The sequence below is a fragment of the Sander lucioperca genome, chromosome 19 (genome assembly GCF_008315115.2).
Source record: "Sander lucioperca isolate FBNREF2018 chromosome 19, SLUC_FBN_1.2, whole genome shotgun sequence".
NCBI lineage: Eukaryota > Metazoa > Chordata > Actinopteri > Perciformes > Percidae > Sander > Sander lucioperca.
This window is the reverse complement of record NC_050191.1, coordinates 15,043,393-15,059,948: the sequence shown is the minus strand read 5'-3', so window position 1 is coordinate 15,059,948 and position 16,556 is coordinate 15,043,393. Positions and strand designations below refer to the sequence as shown.

The 16,556-nt window shown below is 39.2% G+C and overlaps 1 protein-coding gene across 1 annotated transcript; it reads left to right on the top strand.

Annotated features, from left to right (window-relative positions):
- Nucleotides 1-4,690: 4,690 nt before the first annotated feature.
- Nucleotides 4,691-14,505, top strand: LOC118493889. Its single transcript, XM_035995690.1, has 12 exons — nt 4,691-4,783; nt 4,986-5,321; nt 5,448-5,747; nt 5,908-5,970; nt 6,332-6,421; nt 7,976-8,038; nt 8,412-8,489; nt 11,670-11,732; nt 12,185-12,304; nt 13,017-13,048; nt 13,392-13,460; nt 13,597-14,505. Exons 1-12 carry the CDS (start codon nt 4,723-4,725, stop codon nt 13,729-13,731), a joined length of 1,410 nt encoding a protein of 469 aa, XP_035851583.1. The 5' UTR covers nt 4,691-4,722; the 3' UTR covers nt 13,732-14,505.
- The last annotated feature ends 2,051 nt before the right edge of the window (nt 14,506-16,556 follow it).

Genomic DNA, 16,556 nt, shown 5'->3' with positions numbered 1-16,556 from the left:
CTCCCACATGGACATGGATACTTTAAATAAGATCTGGTTTAATCTGCTTTTTCTTTTTTTAAATGAATGAATCTGTTTTTCAGGATAAAATAAGATTGCATCTTTGCATTGATGTAGTGGAACATTTAGACACTTTGATGTAACTAAATGTAAATTAAGTTTATTTTTTTAAACTCCAATATATCTCTGTCTCCTCTTTTAAGTCTCAAAGCTCCAACTAAAACATATCTCTGATGTTGTCCTTCTCTCTCCAGGTTGGGGGAGGATCATCTTTGTGTCCGTGGGTTTAGCAGCTCTCATAATAATTGTTGTGGCGGTCAACATGTGGACGAGAGCTAAAGGTGAGAACATTCACAGATCAAACTTAGAAACAACAAGTTTTGATGAAGCTGATTTTTATGGAGCCCCGGAGGTGACATGGAGGAAAAAAAAAAAAAACGAAGGCAAAAAAAAAAAAAACATGTACTGGGGGCAAACACTAACTCGAGATCTCGAGTTTCAAACTCGAGATCTTGACTTTCAAAGTGATCCAGTCCAGATGTCAGCGGAAGGCGGAGATTTCCGGCCGGTGGCAGCGTGTCCTCCCCTGGGCAGGAAAACAGCTTCGCCTCGATGCTGCACCGGTCCCAGCTAATCCAGATGGCAGATGTCAGCGGAAGGCGGAGATTTCCGGCTGGGGGCAGCATGTCCTCCCCCGTGCAAGAACACAGCCTCCCCTAGCTGCTGCGCCGGTCCCCCGGTCATGTCCGCCAGACTCCCCTTAAGAAACCTGTGATTTAAACTTCAGCAGCCTGTGAGAGTCCGCTCTGCTCAATCCTGGTACTGGTTCTGCCGGGCTTCCCTTCCTTCCAGCGGGCCCAGCAGTACGGCCTGGGGCTCCAGCTGCGTGGTGTCGGTTTTGGCTCCCAGGAAGCAGGCAGTGAGCTCCAGATCCTGCAGCCGCAAACGGACTCTGCTGCCCCGGGGGGCAGCTGTGTTCCTGCCCGGGGGGAGAGACGCTGCCGCCGGCAGCTTTGCTTCGCTGCTGCGCCGGTCCCTGCTGATCCAGATGAGACCAGACAAAGACACAGTGGTGATCGGGGGGGATCTTCCACGTAGTCCAGGACGACCTGTGCGTCGACTTCGGCGGAAAGTTCCATTGCCTTTGCCGGTGGCAGGCGGACGGAGAGGAGCTATTGCGGTGCGGGGCTGCAGAGTTCGTTTGCGGCTGCAGGATCTGGAGCTCACTGCCTGCTTCCTGGGAGCCAAAACCGACACCACGCAGCTGGAGCCTCAGGCCGTACTGCTGGGCCCGCTGAAAGGAAGGGAAGCCCGGGAGAACCAGTACCAGGATTGAGCAGAGCGGACTCTCACAGGCTGCTGAAGTTTAAATCACAGGTTTCTTAAAGTGCCCATATTATGAAAAAATCACTTTTTCTGGGATTTGGGGTGTTATGTTGTGTCTCTGGTGCTTCCACACACATACAAACTTTGAAAAAAATCCATCCATGCTGTTCAGAGTGAGATACAGTTTCTGAATGTGTCCTGCTTTCAGTCTCTGGGTGAGCTGTTCAAAATCGGCACGGCTTGTGATGTCACAAGCCGAAACGAGCAGGCTAACCGCAACCATTAGCTCGTAGCGTTAGCATGCTAATGCTATGGCTAACACTAGCATGCTAACGCTAGCATGCTACCTCGTTCTCAATAGCAAAGCACTGCTACAACACACACAAGTTCACCATAATCTACAAAAGAACTACTTACATGTGCGCCCTCATTTAGAAGTCTCCCAGCTAATCCTGCCTTGTAACTGACCAAAGGTGTAGAAACAGCCTTTCTTTTACTGTTTATGGAGCTAGCTAGCTGACATGATCTACATCTGAGCTACTGGGCATGTGCGAGTGCAATCAAAGATAGTACAGAAGAAGAAGAAGAAAAGAGGTCTCACTCTGTAGCTAAAACAGAGACCAGGTGAAAAGAGGATCTGCAGCAGTGAGAGAGAGCACTGCAGTACAACACAAATATGGTGTTTTTTGAAAATTAAACCATGTAAACCTATTCTGGTACAACCTTAAAATACAATTATGAACCTGAAAATGAGCATAATATGGCTGCTTTAAGGGGAGTCTGGCGGACATGACCGGGGGACCGGTGCAGCATCGAGGCAAAGCTGTTTTCCTGCCCAGGGGAGGACACGCTGCCACCGGCCGGAAATCTCCGCCTTCCGCTGACATCTGGACTGGATCACTTTGAAAGTCAAGATCTCGAGTTTGAAACTCGAGATCTCGAGTTAGTGTTTGCCCCCAGTACGTGTTTTTATTTATGTATATATTTTTTTTCTTCGTTTTTTTTTTTTTTTCTTGGAGTTTTTTTTTTTTTTCTCCATCACAAAGTCGAGATCTCGAGTTTCAAACTCGAGATCTCGAGTTAGTGTTTGCCCCCAGTACATGTTTTTTTTTTTTCCTCCATGTCACCTCCGGGGCTCCGTAGATTTTCACTGTGGAAAAGTCCACTCTTCCTCTCTTCTTTTCAGAGAAGAAAACACAGACGGAGGAAATCGCTGTGAGTTTTTACAACAAAACGTTTTTACAGTTGATGCTTTACACACTCTTCATTATAAACTGTACATTTAGATAGAAGAAGACAGGAGACAACAATAAACAGGTGAAGTGGACGCAAATATTAGTTAAACATTTATGTTACTTTTGGTCTTGAATTCAGTAATTGTAACAAAAGCATCTTCCTAATGAGTGTAATGAAATGTACTTGTTGTCTTTAACTTATTTCTTATTTCCCTGAGCTAAATGTGGGGCGGTGGACGCCTACAGATCAGAGAAGTGGGATTGGGATTGGAAAGTGTGTCTTTGATTGTGTTGTGTTTTTCACAGGTGTGTTATGATGTAGATGATGAGACAGTGAACTATGAAAACATCAGATCTCCTCCTGATGGAGTTTGACCAACACTTCTGCCTCCATCAGACTCCACTGATCAAATCGTCACCTTTTACTGGAGTAGTTCAAGACTGGAAATAACAAACAGAATCATTAAGGCTTATTTCATTTTAGTCTGATGTATTTTCCTGCATCAATTGTAAAAACCCTTTTCTCATCTGCAGCCAGTTGAGAACAGCAGCTGGATTTGAACTTCATTTAACTCTTGTTAACTTCCTGAAATAGTCTTCCAGCTGCAGATTTCAGAGCTGATTTTAAGATGTACTGCTTGTTATTGAAGCTCCAGCAGCTTGAGCTTGATGTCTATGTGCAGAATAACTGATTTTAATCCGCTTTCGGAGTCAGTAACAGTCTTCTCTTTATTCTGATAACAATATAATCTTCAAATAAAGAAATGTTCACCACTTCATTCTACTCTGTGTTTTGTGCTTCCTTCATGTACTAACAGAGTCATAATGAAAAGTGAATATTCTTTACTGCCTCTACTAGAAGTACAACCTCCCTCCTCTTGTCCACTTCTAGTAGTGGAGCTTCCCTCTGTTGGCTTGAACAGCTCTGTTCTCACTGAGCACTCAAATGTGTCTGAAAACAGAAATGCACCCAAAGTTACCTGAGAATCAACAGAAATATAATAACTCAGGCTACGTTCATAGGTTTGGGATGCACACGACCACCTACTGTGATCTAATATTGTCGTAAAAACATTTCACACATCTTAAACGTCCAACTAGTCGTCTCTGCAGTGTGTCCCATTCTGCCTCTCTGTCCCTCCAGACACATTCACACTTCCTCAAACCAGTTCACTGCCATTCTCTTCCTGTCCACCAGATGTCCTCTGACTTTTTCTCCTGTCCCAGTCGCCTCACTCAGTTCAGTCAGGACTCTCATCAGTGTTTTAACCGTTTGTTGAAACTAGTCTCATTGAGCCCAAACCTTCCAGGGGTTAAAGTAGTTTTCAACACAACTCAATAAGTGTCTCTTTGTCCTAATAAAGTGTGGACTGTCTGCGTGTTTCTGATGTTTATCTGGTCCTCATTAGAGGGTAAAACCTGCAGAGCTCTGCTGCTGGTGTTACCCACATTCTCACCCAGACACTTCTCCTTCAGTTCTCAGAGACAAACTGCAAAGATACAATGAGGAACCAACAGGTCTCAGACAGTAAAACCTCATCTTATGTGTGTTCTTTCAGCTGCTACAGTATCACCATATTGCACCACGGACATCAAGAGTGAAATCCTGCTGGGCGAGGAGTTTGACTCTTCACCTGTGTGTTCATGTGTGCTGTCAAACATCACCATGAATCCTGTCTGGTTTCTAATAAACACCATCTGAAGTAAACAAGCTGCATTACTGCAAACATTTATCTTAACCAACAATCTTCACACGCTCAACTTCCTCATTCGTCTTCTTCTTCTTTTAGGTGTGAAACACTTCAGTTTCACAAATGCACCCTGGGACTGTACACAGTGTGAACACCAGACTCAACATGAGATTAATACAGTTTGTTTGTTGCAGCGTTAGATTGGATCAATGAACGCAGAAACATTTAACTATGAGAGAAAACTATGTTTTAAAAAATGCAAAAGTGAAAATTGAAAAAAAGCTTTTGGCTGTTTGGCGTCTATAAGGAATGCAATCAGTTTACCCCTAACCCTAAAAGTCATTATGAGGAAGTGACATAATCCTAATTACAGGAAGTAGGTGCAGCGTCTCTCGACTAAAGCACTATTTTAGAAACAGTTCTGATCATCAGAACGAGAGAGAGAAGAAGCAGAGACACAGAGAAGCACGATGGAAGACTTCAAATGGATCAAAATGTCTTTATTTCTGATACTGCTGCTTAACTTTACAGGTAAGAAGACATATATATATATATATATATATATATATATATATATATATATATATATGGAAGGCACATTGCAACAATTGACTTCATCATTCTTATGAAAGATACTTTACTTCCTAAATGTTATTCAACTAAGACAAATATGTTGTTTGTCATTAACATGGTAAGTTTAGTGAACTCATATATTTCTCTCTCATCTTCTCAGCAGCAGCAAACAGACAGTTTCTGCTCTCCTCCACTGTCAGAGATGGAGATGAAGTCACTTTGTCCTGTGAAAATGTGAGAGATGATCAGAATAACTGTGACGGTACAACATGGAATTTCAGTTATTTAAGAAGCACGGAAGTAGAGCTGGTTATACTTGGTCAGATTGGTGTAAACGCCAAAGCTAAATCAGACAGACTGAGAGTTACAGAGAACTGTTCTCTGGTTATAAACAATATCATAGAGGAGGATGCTGGTAGTTACTTCTGTCAGCAGTACAACAAAGCAGGACAAAAACAAGGTCGAGACGCTGAGGTTTATCTCTCTGTTATTACCAGTGAGTATTTATCTCATGTTTTCTATCAAGAACAATATACTGACGCATTACAATATTTATGATTACAGTGATGAAGTTTAATTAACTCTTGTTGTCTTTTTCTCTCAATATCTCCATCTTCACCAGTGACTGAAAAGAAGAACAATGATGTAGTGACGTTAAACTGCTTTGTGTGGACATATGATGATTGTAGACACACGGTGAAGTGGCTGTATGAGGGTAAAGACATTAAAGTTAAAGATCACCCAAACATTGAGACATCACAGAATGGCTGCTACGCCGGTGTGAAATTGCTGGATCCTGTGGGTTCTGGATTAATTTACAAACCAAGGTCTAACTTATTGAAGTGTGAAGTGACAGATGGTTACACAAAAGAAGTGCAGCTGTTTCCCTTCATCCCTCCTCAGTCCTCAAGAGAGAAACCAGGTGAGAACATGATGAGCTGTTTACAATCACTTTGTGGATAATTACACTAAATATTAGTGTAGATCTGAGGTTTTAATATTTCATTATTGTGTCATGATGTCAGATGGTTAAGCTTATTTCTAAACGTAGTTTGTTGCATTTTTCTATTGTATTAATTAAGCTGCTGATGCAACGACGACGACAACAATATCACCAACATCAGGGACAATGAGCACATCAAAAGGTAAGAACTAAACTGTATCAGATCAAAATTACTAAAACTACCCAAAACTTGTTTATTCAATGACTTTTAAGTTTAAAATCATCATTCCTCCTTTAGTTACAGTCGATCAGAATCAGAATCAGAATCAGAAAGGGCTTTATTGCCAAGTACGTTGCACATACGAGGAATTTGTCATGGTGTTGTTGGAGCATGTCACACATTCAAATATAAGAAGGATAAAAAGAATATAAACAATATAAGTATAAACATATACACACAGTATGTATTAATAACGATAAAATAAATTTAAATAAATAGTAAAAGAACACATTGGTAGACATTTAGATATGTTATCACTGAACAGTGTTATTTCATTTGTCAGCAACAACTGAAGCAACAAGAACTTCTGCTAAAAGGACAGAATCAGTAACAACCACCACAGCAATCAATGATCCTTCAACCAAACTACAAGGTAGTAAGCAGTGTTGGGAGTAACGCGTTACAAAAGTAACGCAATTACAGTAATGTATTCCTTTTTTCTGTAACGCAGTAATATAACACATTACTAATTAAATTTTGGTAATATTATACTCGTTACAATCTCAGTAACGCGAGTTACAATGTATTTTAACGCAACATTTAGTGGTGCATTTGTTTTTTTAAGAATTCACCAACACCGCGACACATTTCTTCACAGGAAAAAAAAAAAAAGCCGTATTATTTTCCTGTCGCTGTATTCGATGGTTGAGATGACTGCAGAGACAGATACATTTGCGAGATGGATATTATTTTCAGGAGTTATTACGCTGCGTTGAAGTGAGCTGTCCTGTTTCTGTTCCCGTGGTCAGAACCAGAACCAGAGACGGTACGGACAGCATGTATGTCCCAACAGGTGACGGTAAGTCAGCGGCTGACAGATATAAACATGTCGGGAATTAATGCTGAGGCTTGCTACACGTAAATATCATTGCATTTTATCAGCCGTGGAGAGTAACTCTGCCTGTAGTGGAATGGCTTCGAATGACAACCAAAAGCGCTTGTCTTTTACTGTGACCATTTACTGTTCAATATGTTGCAGTTTTACAAACAAGAAAGTGAACAACTTGAGCCTGACGGACATGTTGCATCTCAGTAAGCTAGCAAGAGTAGGCTACACAACAGACAACTTCCGTGTAGCTTACTTCAAAATAAAAGCACTTCCTGTGACGCTTCGCAGTAAAACTAAATTACTGTTAAATAAGGTTGTGTAGGCTACCTTTTCACAAACCAGCTGTAAATCAAGTACTGTAAATAATGTTAATAGTGAGTTTTAATCACACTATAATTGAACATTTCCTTTAGAGTGTTTTAACCTAAACATGAATTTCTTATTGAAATGCTATAAACAAACATTTTACAACAATGCCATACTTTTGAGTATTTTCATTTTCTCCTACTTGCCTATTATACGTTTTACTTATCTATTTTGTATAGCTTTAGTTACTTTGCATATTTATATTAATTATACAAAATATGAATAATCTATGATGTATTAAAGTGGATAAAGACGAGACTTTATTGATCCGGTGGTGAAATTCACAAGCTAGCTGCCAAATCAAATTTCCCCTGTTATTTTGGTGAAAGTAACTCAAAAGTAATGCAAAAGTAGTGTAACGCATTACAATTCAGAGACAGTAATATTGTAATATAACTAATTACTCTCAAATGACAGTAACTAGTAATCTATAATGTATTACATTTTGGAAGTAACTTGCCCAACACTGGTAGTAAGTCTTTCTCTAGAATCTCTGTCTCCCTGTCAGTGTCTTTCTCTCTCCCAAACGTATTGTTTTGATTTCATTCTATCATAGTTTTTTAATGGAACAAATTTTTTATTGTTTAATATGTTCATGTTAAAAAAAGAAATTACACTAAATATTTGTGTCGATCTGAGGTTTTAATATTTCATCATTGTGTCATGATACCAGATGGTTAAGGTTAATTCTAAATGTACAGTTTGTTCCTTTTTGCTATTGTATTAATTAAGCTGCTGATGCAACAACGACGACAACAATATCACCAACATCAGGGACAATGAGCACATCAAAAGGTAAGAACTAAACTGTATCAGATCAAAATTACTAAAACTACCCAAAACTTGTTTATTCAATGACTTTTAAGTTTAAAATCATCATTCCTCCTTTAGTTACAGTCGATCAGAATCAGAATCAGAATCAGAAAGGGCTTTATTGCCAAGTACGTTGCACATACGAGGAATTTGTCATGGTGTTGTTGGAGCATGTCACACATTCAAATATAAGAAGGATAAAAAGAATATAAACAATATAAGTATAAACATATACACACAGTATGTATTAATAACGATAAAATACATTTAAATAAATAGTAAAAGAACACATTGGTAGACATTTAGATATGTTATCACTGAACAGTGTTATTTCATTTGTCAGCAACAACTAAAGCAACAAGAACTTCTGCTAAAAGGACAGAATCAGTAACAACCACCACAGCAATCAATGATCCTTCAACCAAACTACAAGGTAGTAAGCAGCAGAGGTGGGACAAAGTCATTGTTATGCAAGTCACAAGTAAGTCTCAAGTCTTTGCCCTCGAGTCCCGAGTCAAGTCGAGTCAAAGATGAGGCAAGTCCCGAGTCGAGTCACAAGTCAAAGCCAACAAGTCTCAAGTCGAGTCCAAAGTCCTACCATTTTAGTTTCGAGTCATTTCAAGTCATTTCAGTTTCAGTGTATGCAATATTAAGAATATTTTCACTGCTTCAAAAGTCATAAGAAAGCCCTTTCTCTCAAGAAACTGAAGTCATATGATTTATAGCAGTGGTTTTCAAAGTGGGGACGGGGACCCCTGGGTGCTGCGAGTGAGTACTAGGGGGGCCATGGCAAGTTGGCATGAAAAGTATAGCAAAACAAAATAATTGAATAAATTAAATAATTAAAGTAAACCAAATTAAACCAAAAATAAGCTAAACAATATTCCCATTAGTTAAGAACTGCACTATAATAATCTATTGCATCTCTGAACATTACTACTATAATCGTTATTATTTTATTTTATTACATGGCTTGGTTGAATTCCAATGTAGAATGCGGCCTGTTATTTCTTGATAACAGACCGCTGCGAAGTATAACAGACCGTTGCCATGAAAAACAGAGCGTTGCTATGGACGCAGTTCGGTTTAGCGGAAGCAATACAATCGTTTTTAAATCAATAAACTCCTTTTTAAATCAATATTTTGTGTCAAAGTAATGATTTATTTGATAGGTAGCCATGTAATAAGCGGGATAATGTATAGCGAGGCGGTAGTTATAGCGAATACAACCCCTGATATGAAAAGGGAAGGCTAATGGTGGATCTACTGTGACTGTGTTATGGTAACGTTACTTTAAAACGGACGTTGACATGATGTTGGCGAGGTTTTCCATCTGAGTGTGCTACACTCACCTCATATAATCAGGGTTCAAAAATCCCTATTTTTGTAAGCATGAACCAGCAAGGGAGACGTGCGTTTACTGTCTCGTTGATACAGTAAATATGCAGCAGCTAGTATGTTACAGTACATACATCCGATAAGGTGCTTAGCATTCGTTCAAAACTTACCTTTCTTTGTGCAACTTCAGGTGTCGAACAAAGTTGGACGTTGTGGCAGCTCCGTCTGTAATCTTCGACCCGCATGTTTTGCAAATTGCAAATCTTTTTTGTCGACTACCTCGTAATTGTTATAGCCAAACGAAACTATCTTCGGTATCATTTTGCCAACTGGCGCGTTGTTGCTCGTGCTTCATTGGTTGTCTTGCAATGTACCTGCTTAGATGCTGTCGAATCAAAACAACGTGGGACTACAGTGATTGGATGTCGTGCAGGCAGCGCGCGTGCTCTCTGCATGCATACAGGTGGTGCACATTTTTTTCACAGATGCAGATAAACTGAGAGCGGCGCGGCCGTGTGAACATTTTCTTCCCCAGTTTTCATGGGAAGTAGCAAGTCTTCTCGAGTCAAAAGGTGCAAGTCCAAGTGAAGTCACGAGTCATTGATGTTAAAGTCCAAGTCGAGTTGCAAGTCTTTGTACATTTTGTCGAGTCGAGTCTGAAGTCATCAAATTCATGACTCGAGTCTGACTCGAGTCCAAGTCACATGACTCGAGTCCACACCTCTGGTAAGCAGTGTTGGGAGTAACGCGTTACAAAGTAACGCAATTACAGTAATGTATTCCTTTTTTCTGTAATGCAGTAATATAACGCATTACTAATTAAATTTTGGTAATATTATACTCGTTACAATCTCAGTAACGCGAGTTACAACGCATTTTAACGCAACATTTAGTGGTGCATTGGTTTTTTTAAGAATTCACCAACACCGCGACACATTTCTTCACAGGAAAAAAAAAAAAAGCCGTATTATTTTCCTGTCGCTGTATTCGATGGTTGAGATGACTGCAGAGACAAATACATTTGCGAGATGAATATTATTTTCAGGAGTTATTACGCTGCGTTGAAGTGAGCTGTCCTGTTTCTGTTCCCGTGGTCAGAACCAGAACCAGAGACGGTACGGACAGCATGTATGTCCCAACAGGTGACGGTACGTCAGCGGCTGACAGATATAAACATGTCGGGAATTAATGCTGAGGCTTGCTACACGTAAATATCATTGCATTTTATCAGCCGTGGAGAGTAACTCTGCCTGTAGTGGAATGGCTTCGAATGACGACCAAAAGCGCTTGTCTTTTACTGTGACCATTTACTGTTCAATATGTTGCAGTTTTACAAACAAGAAAGTGAACAACTTGAGCCTGACGGACATGTTGCTTCTCAGTAAGCTAGCAAGAGTAGCTACACAACAGACAACTTCCGTGTAGCTTACTTCAAAATAAAAGCACTTCCTGTGACGCTTCGCAGTAAAACTAAATTACTGTTAAATAAGGTTGTGTAGGCTACCTTTTCACAAACCAGCTGTAAATCAAGTACTGTAAATAATGTTAATAGTGAGTTTTAATCACACTATAATTGAACATTTCCTTTAGAGTGTTTTAACCTAAACATGAATTTCTTATTGAAATGCTATAAACAAACATTTTACAACAATGCCATACTTTTGAGTATTTTCATTTTCTCCTACTTGCCTATTATACGTTTTACTTATCTATTTTGTATAGCTTTAGTTACTTTGCATATTTATATTAATTATACAAAATATGAATAATCTATGATGTATTAAAGTGGATAAAGACGAGACTTTATTGATCCGGTGGTGAAATTCACAAGCTAGCTGCCAAATCAAATTTCCCCTGTTATTTTGGTGAAAGTAACTCAAAAGTAATGCAAAAGTAGTGTAACGCATTACAATTCAGAGACAGTAATATTGTAATATAACTAATTACTCTCAAATGACAGTAACTAGTAATCTATAATGTATTACATTTTGGAAGTAACTTGCCCAACACTGGTAGTAAGTCTTTCTCTAGAATCTCTGTCTCCCTGTCAGTGTCTTTCTCTCTCCCAAACGTATTGTTTTGATTTCATTCTATCATAGTTTTTTAATGGAACAAATTTTTTATTGTTTAATATGTTCATGTTAAAAAAAGAAATTACACTAAATATTTGTGTCGATCTGAGGTTTTAATATTTCATCATTGTGTCATGATACCAGATGGTTAAGGTTATTTCTAAATGTACAGTTTGTTCCTTTTTGCTATTGTATTAATTAAGCTGCTGATGCAACAACGACGACTACAATATCACCAACATCAGGGACAATGAGCACATCAAAAGGTAAGAACTAAACTGCATTTCAAAATGACTAAAACCTTTCTGTCAGTCTCTTTCTCTAGTTTTAATGTTTTAGTTTTTTTTTTTTAAGTCTGTTATAATTTTCAATGACACAGGTTTTTATTGTTTAATATTTTTATAGTAAAAAGGAAAATGAAACATTTCTTGGATTATCTCACTTTCTGAAAAGGCAAAACTGACCATTCATCGTAGTTTAAAGCAGAAACTGAACAGTGTTATTTCATTTGTTCAGGTGGAACACAAACAGCTAAAGCAACAAGAACATTTGAAAAAAATACAGAATCAGTAACAACCACAGCAGCAATATAGCAATAGATACTTGATACTTACAAACTACACAGTAGTAACTCAAAGATGCTATGTGTCTTTCTCTTAAATCTCTCTGTCTTCCAGTTCAAACATCCTTTAATAGTTTTTTTTAATTCTCTTTCCAGGTTGGTGGTGGTGGCTGATTGTTGTGTATGTGGCTGTTGCAGCTCTCATAATCATCACTGTGGTTGTTGCAGCTCTCATAATCATCACTGTGGCTGTCCTCAGATGGAAGAGAGCTAAAGGTGAGAATATTGCAACACATCCTCATACTAAACCCTCCTTGGGTCAAATGTGACCCATTTTCAAAAAATTACTATATCAGAAATTGGGGTTTCTTTCAACCAAATTGTCAAAAAAATAACATGGATGGTTCACTACAACACTCTTCACAAGTAAACTAAATGATCAGTTCACTACTTTCATTGAGTTTGGGTGTTTTATTCAATCTTATAGCATTTGAAGAAAATAATTGATAAAAGAACGTTGAATTGAGTGACAAAAATGTCAGATAAAGTTTCAAAAACTTGAAAAAACCTGGGGAATAGTAACAAAAAGGTCGCAAAAAGTGACAAAAACATTGAGAAAAGCAACAAAAAGTGTAGCAAAAACACCAAACATTGAAAAAAAATTACATTTTGACCCAGAAAAACAAAAAGTTGCATGTTCGACGGGAAGACAACAAAAGGACTAAACAACAGAATAGGCTGATTGTCAATGACTCCAAAAATGACATATGCTGCGTAAAAGTCGGTTAATTTTAAAAAGTGACAGTTAACTTTTGGATTCACACGGGACACGGGTCTCCTGAGTGAGAGTCCTGTGTTTGTTTGACCCAATCAAAACGTGAATATGAGACGTACTGTAAGAGCTAGTTGCACAATCGACCTATACGGTCGTTTTCTGGTTGAGGACGGATTTCAATATTCTAAAGACAACTCTCTTTTCTCTCTTCAGGGAACAAAACACAGACGGAGGTTGAAAACATGGTAAGTTTTGCGGCTCAGTAATCAAATGTCTGTACAGTTTGTCATCTCATCTCTGACGGTGTCATCAACAGCCAAACATCCTTCATAGACTTTGTTAATGTCAGATACTGAGCTTAAACACTGTATTGACTCCAGAAACCAGATCACACAACGAAAGTTACACTCCCTGGTTAATCGATCAGCTTTTTAAAATGTATCTCTGTGAGCCACTCTGTGAGTCTGACTTCCTTCTGCGAGGGAAGCCGTGGAGGAGTCTGATGATGCAGCTGGACGACACCACAATAGAACCCAATGAAGTCCCCACATGTTACTGAGCAGCCTTTATGTCGTCTCCTCTGTGCAGGCTGATCCTGAAGGTGGTGTTTCCTACGCCTCCATCAGCTACACCAAGAAGACCAACAGGAGAGCCCAGGTCAGCTGCTGATTGGTTACTGTGATGCTGTCATTATTGAGCATTGTGTTGTGTTTATGAGGCGCTGGATATCATAATGTTGCATTATTCTGTCGTTTCATATTGTGTAATTTACGTGTTGTCTTTTGTTTCCCAGGCTCGGGGTGGAGATGATGATGAAGATGATGCAGTGACCTACAGCACCGTGAAAGCTCCCTCTTCCTCTGCTGCTGCTGCAGCCTCTGCTGATCTCAGCAACCTCTACGCCACCATCAACAAACTAAAGAATTAATAGAGCACAGGGTAGTTACAGCTCGTATCATTACAGATATATTTGGTTACTTGATATGGAAGAAAGATATGATAAACAAATGATTAGCTCATAATCAAGAGATGTGCGCACAATGTTCTATAACTATGGCCGAGGCATTTCTCAATAAGAGCAACAGGCTGATCATGTATGGATTGAACCTAAAAAGCTTACATTTAAGATGATAACATAGAAATACTGTATATTATTGAAAATTATGTTGTGTTATGTGTATATAATGTATCTAAAAAGGTTATGTGCCCAGCTGAGATCTCTGTATTTTACCATTTACTGTTGAAACTGGACGGTTTGTCAGTCTGGAAGAAGACAAGCAGGTTTGTTCAATTCACTAAATCCTGTCTAACTGCTGCTCTCCCCGGTGCGTTACACAAACACGCTGAAAGACACCTTTTTCATCGCTTCAGACGCTGACAGCCACTGTCCAAAAGTCCTTATTTTACGAGTTTGGAATGAGAACGGGTTGTTTGTACATATGGATGATGCACAAATATTGAGTTGGCTATTTGCATATGAGGATTTTAGCTTAAGTATACTTGGAGAGAGCCTGGGAAATGAGATAAAGATTTTTTTAATCAGTGTTATTATAATCTGCAGGAATGTAGCCATTTTTGTCAGTGTACAGTTCATATTCAATGCAATTCAATTAGTGTCAAATTACAACAGGAGTTATCTCAGGACCCTTTACAGATAGAGTAGGTCTAGACCACATTCTATAATTTACAAAGACCCAACAATTCTCCCAAAGAGCAAACACTTAGTGCGACAGTGGCGAAGAAAAACTTCCTTTTTACAGGCAGAAACCTCAGACAGACCCTGGCTCTTGGTGGTCGGCCATCTGCCGCTGTCGGTTGGGACACAGAGACACTGATACAGATAGACAGAAATATGATTCATAATAACCACAGCAGTTGGTATGATGCGCCGTGGTACTTATAGTAACACATGAAATGGCTTGTTTCAAATATGTTTTTAAAGATATATAATAATATAGAAGTACTTTTTAATGTGGTCATTTTTGCTTGTTTTTTTGCTGTTCCTTTTGTAAAAGTATAAAGATGTATGCTGTGTTGTATAAAAGCAGTGTCTTGTAATCCTATGTGGCATGGACCAGATGTTTGGCATAACACAGAAATTTAAAATAAAATAAACTCCATCTATTACTGATGACTGAGCATAATATATGTTAATATATGCTGTTAGGTGTGATGGTTGGGGCCAGCTGGCTGTGAGTTTTTATTTTGTTTACTATTTTTCTATTTGGTTTTTCCCACTGTCAGTTCTCTGTTGGCCCTGCCTCGTGTCTCTGTTGTTGTTTTTCCCCCTCTCTCCTCCCACTACTGATGCCACTACTGCTGCCAGCTGATTGAGCGCACCTGGTTTTCCTTCTACCATCACCGTCTCCCGCTGCGCGCACCTGCCTCCCATCTACAATCAAGATCAGTATTTCAACCCCGGCCCAACAGACCATCTTTCGCTTGATCGTTGCTCCAGTCACCCTGTTACCATCTCACACCTGTTTGTCGTCTCCAGTCAGCTGGCATCACCATTCGGTCCCCCTCCCACGGCACCCTGCTTCAACCTGCCTCCGTCTCCGCTCCCAACCATCGGCTCCTCTGCTCCCCAGCCCCAGTGTCTCCCTCTCGGCTTCTCTGCTCCGGTTTCCCCGTGCTCCCCTGAGTGCTCTCGCCCTTCAAGTGCCTTCGCCATCCTTCTCCCCGCTCCCAAGCCCTCACCATCCTATCTGCTTTCGCCATCCTTCTCCCAGCTTTTTATTGTTATTTTTCTATCACCTGTTATTGTTTGATATTCAGTAATTTTAACATCTCAGGTTATTGTTTATATTTTGATATTAAAGAAATTAAAGCAACAGGAAGTGACACATCGCCCACCATGACTGATTTGAGCGTCGAGTTTAAACAGCTGACTGAGAGGAAACAGTTTGAAACCCAAACAGGGATTAAGGGGCACCCTTTAAATTCCAGATACTTCAGGTCAGCGTGAGCGTCATACCAGTTCATGTCGGCCATAAGTGAAGGAGGAACGTAAAAGCTAATGTGGTCTGCCCAAGCAACAAGTGACACATTGTATAAGAGGAAGGAAGGATGAGGAAGTGACAGTTTACCGTTTAGAGGAAGTTGCTGGGACATTTGTCTTTAAGTAGCAACTAGTTTAGAGACTTAGAAGAAGAAGCAGAGAGAGACAGAGAGACATGGTAGCTGAATTCAGATGGATTATAACCTCTTTATACTAATGCTTCAGTTTACAGGTAAGGATACATAGAATATGTAAATAAAAAACAGAAACAGCAGCTAATTCATTAATATCATTAATGTTACTTTGTTACCCAACCTTCATTTAACTGAGACAGACAAGTAGTGTGTTTGTTTTCCAGTAAAGTGAATAAATAGTGAGTTTAGTAAACTTTTGGAAACCAACGATGAGGCACATAAGCAAACTTTTGTTGTATTTACTATTATCTTTACACTGACAGTAGTAGTAATATTTAATTTCTCTTCATTATTTATCATTTTGTTCTCACATTCTCAGCAGCACTGTCAGAGTTGGAGATGAAGTCACTTTGCCTTGTTAACATGTGATCGACGGTCAGAAGTCTAATAGTACACTACAAAAACTGAAATCTAAGTAAGATGAAATATCTTAAATCAAGTTAATATATGCTTATTTTTTTCTGATAAGAAATGTTTACTTACCAGGCAGATTTTATGTTTGAGTATTTTACTTGTTTTAAGTGTTGAGGTCCTAAATTATCTTAATAAGATATTCTA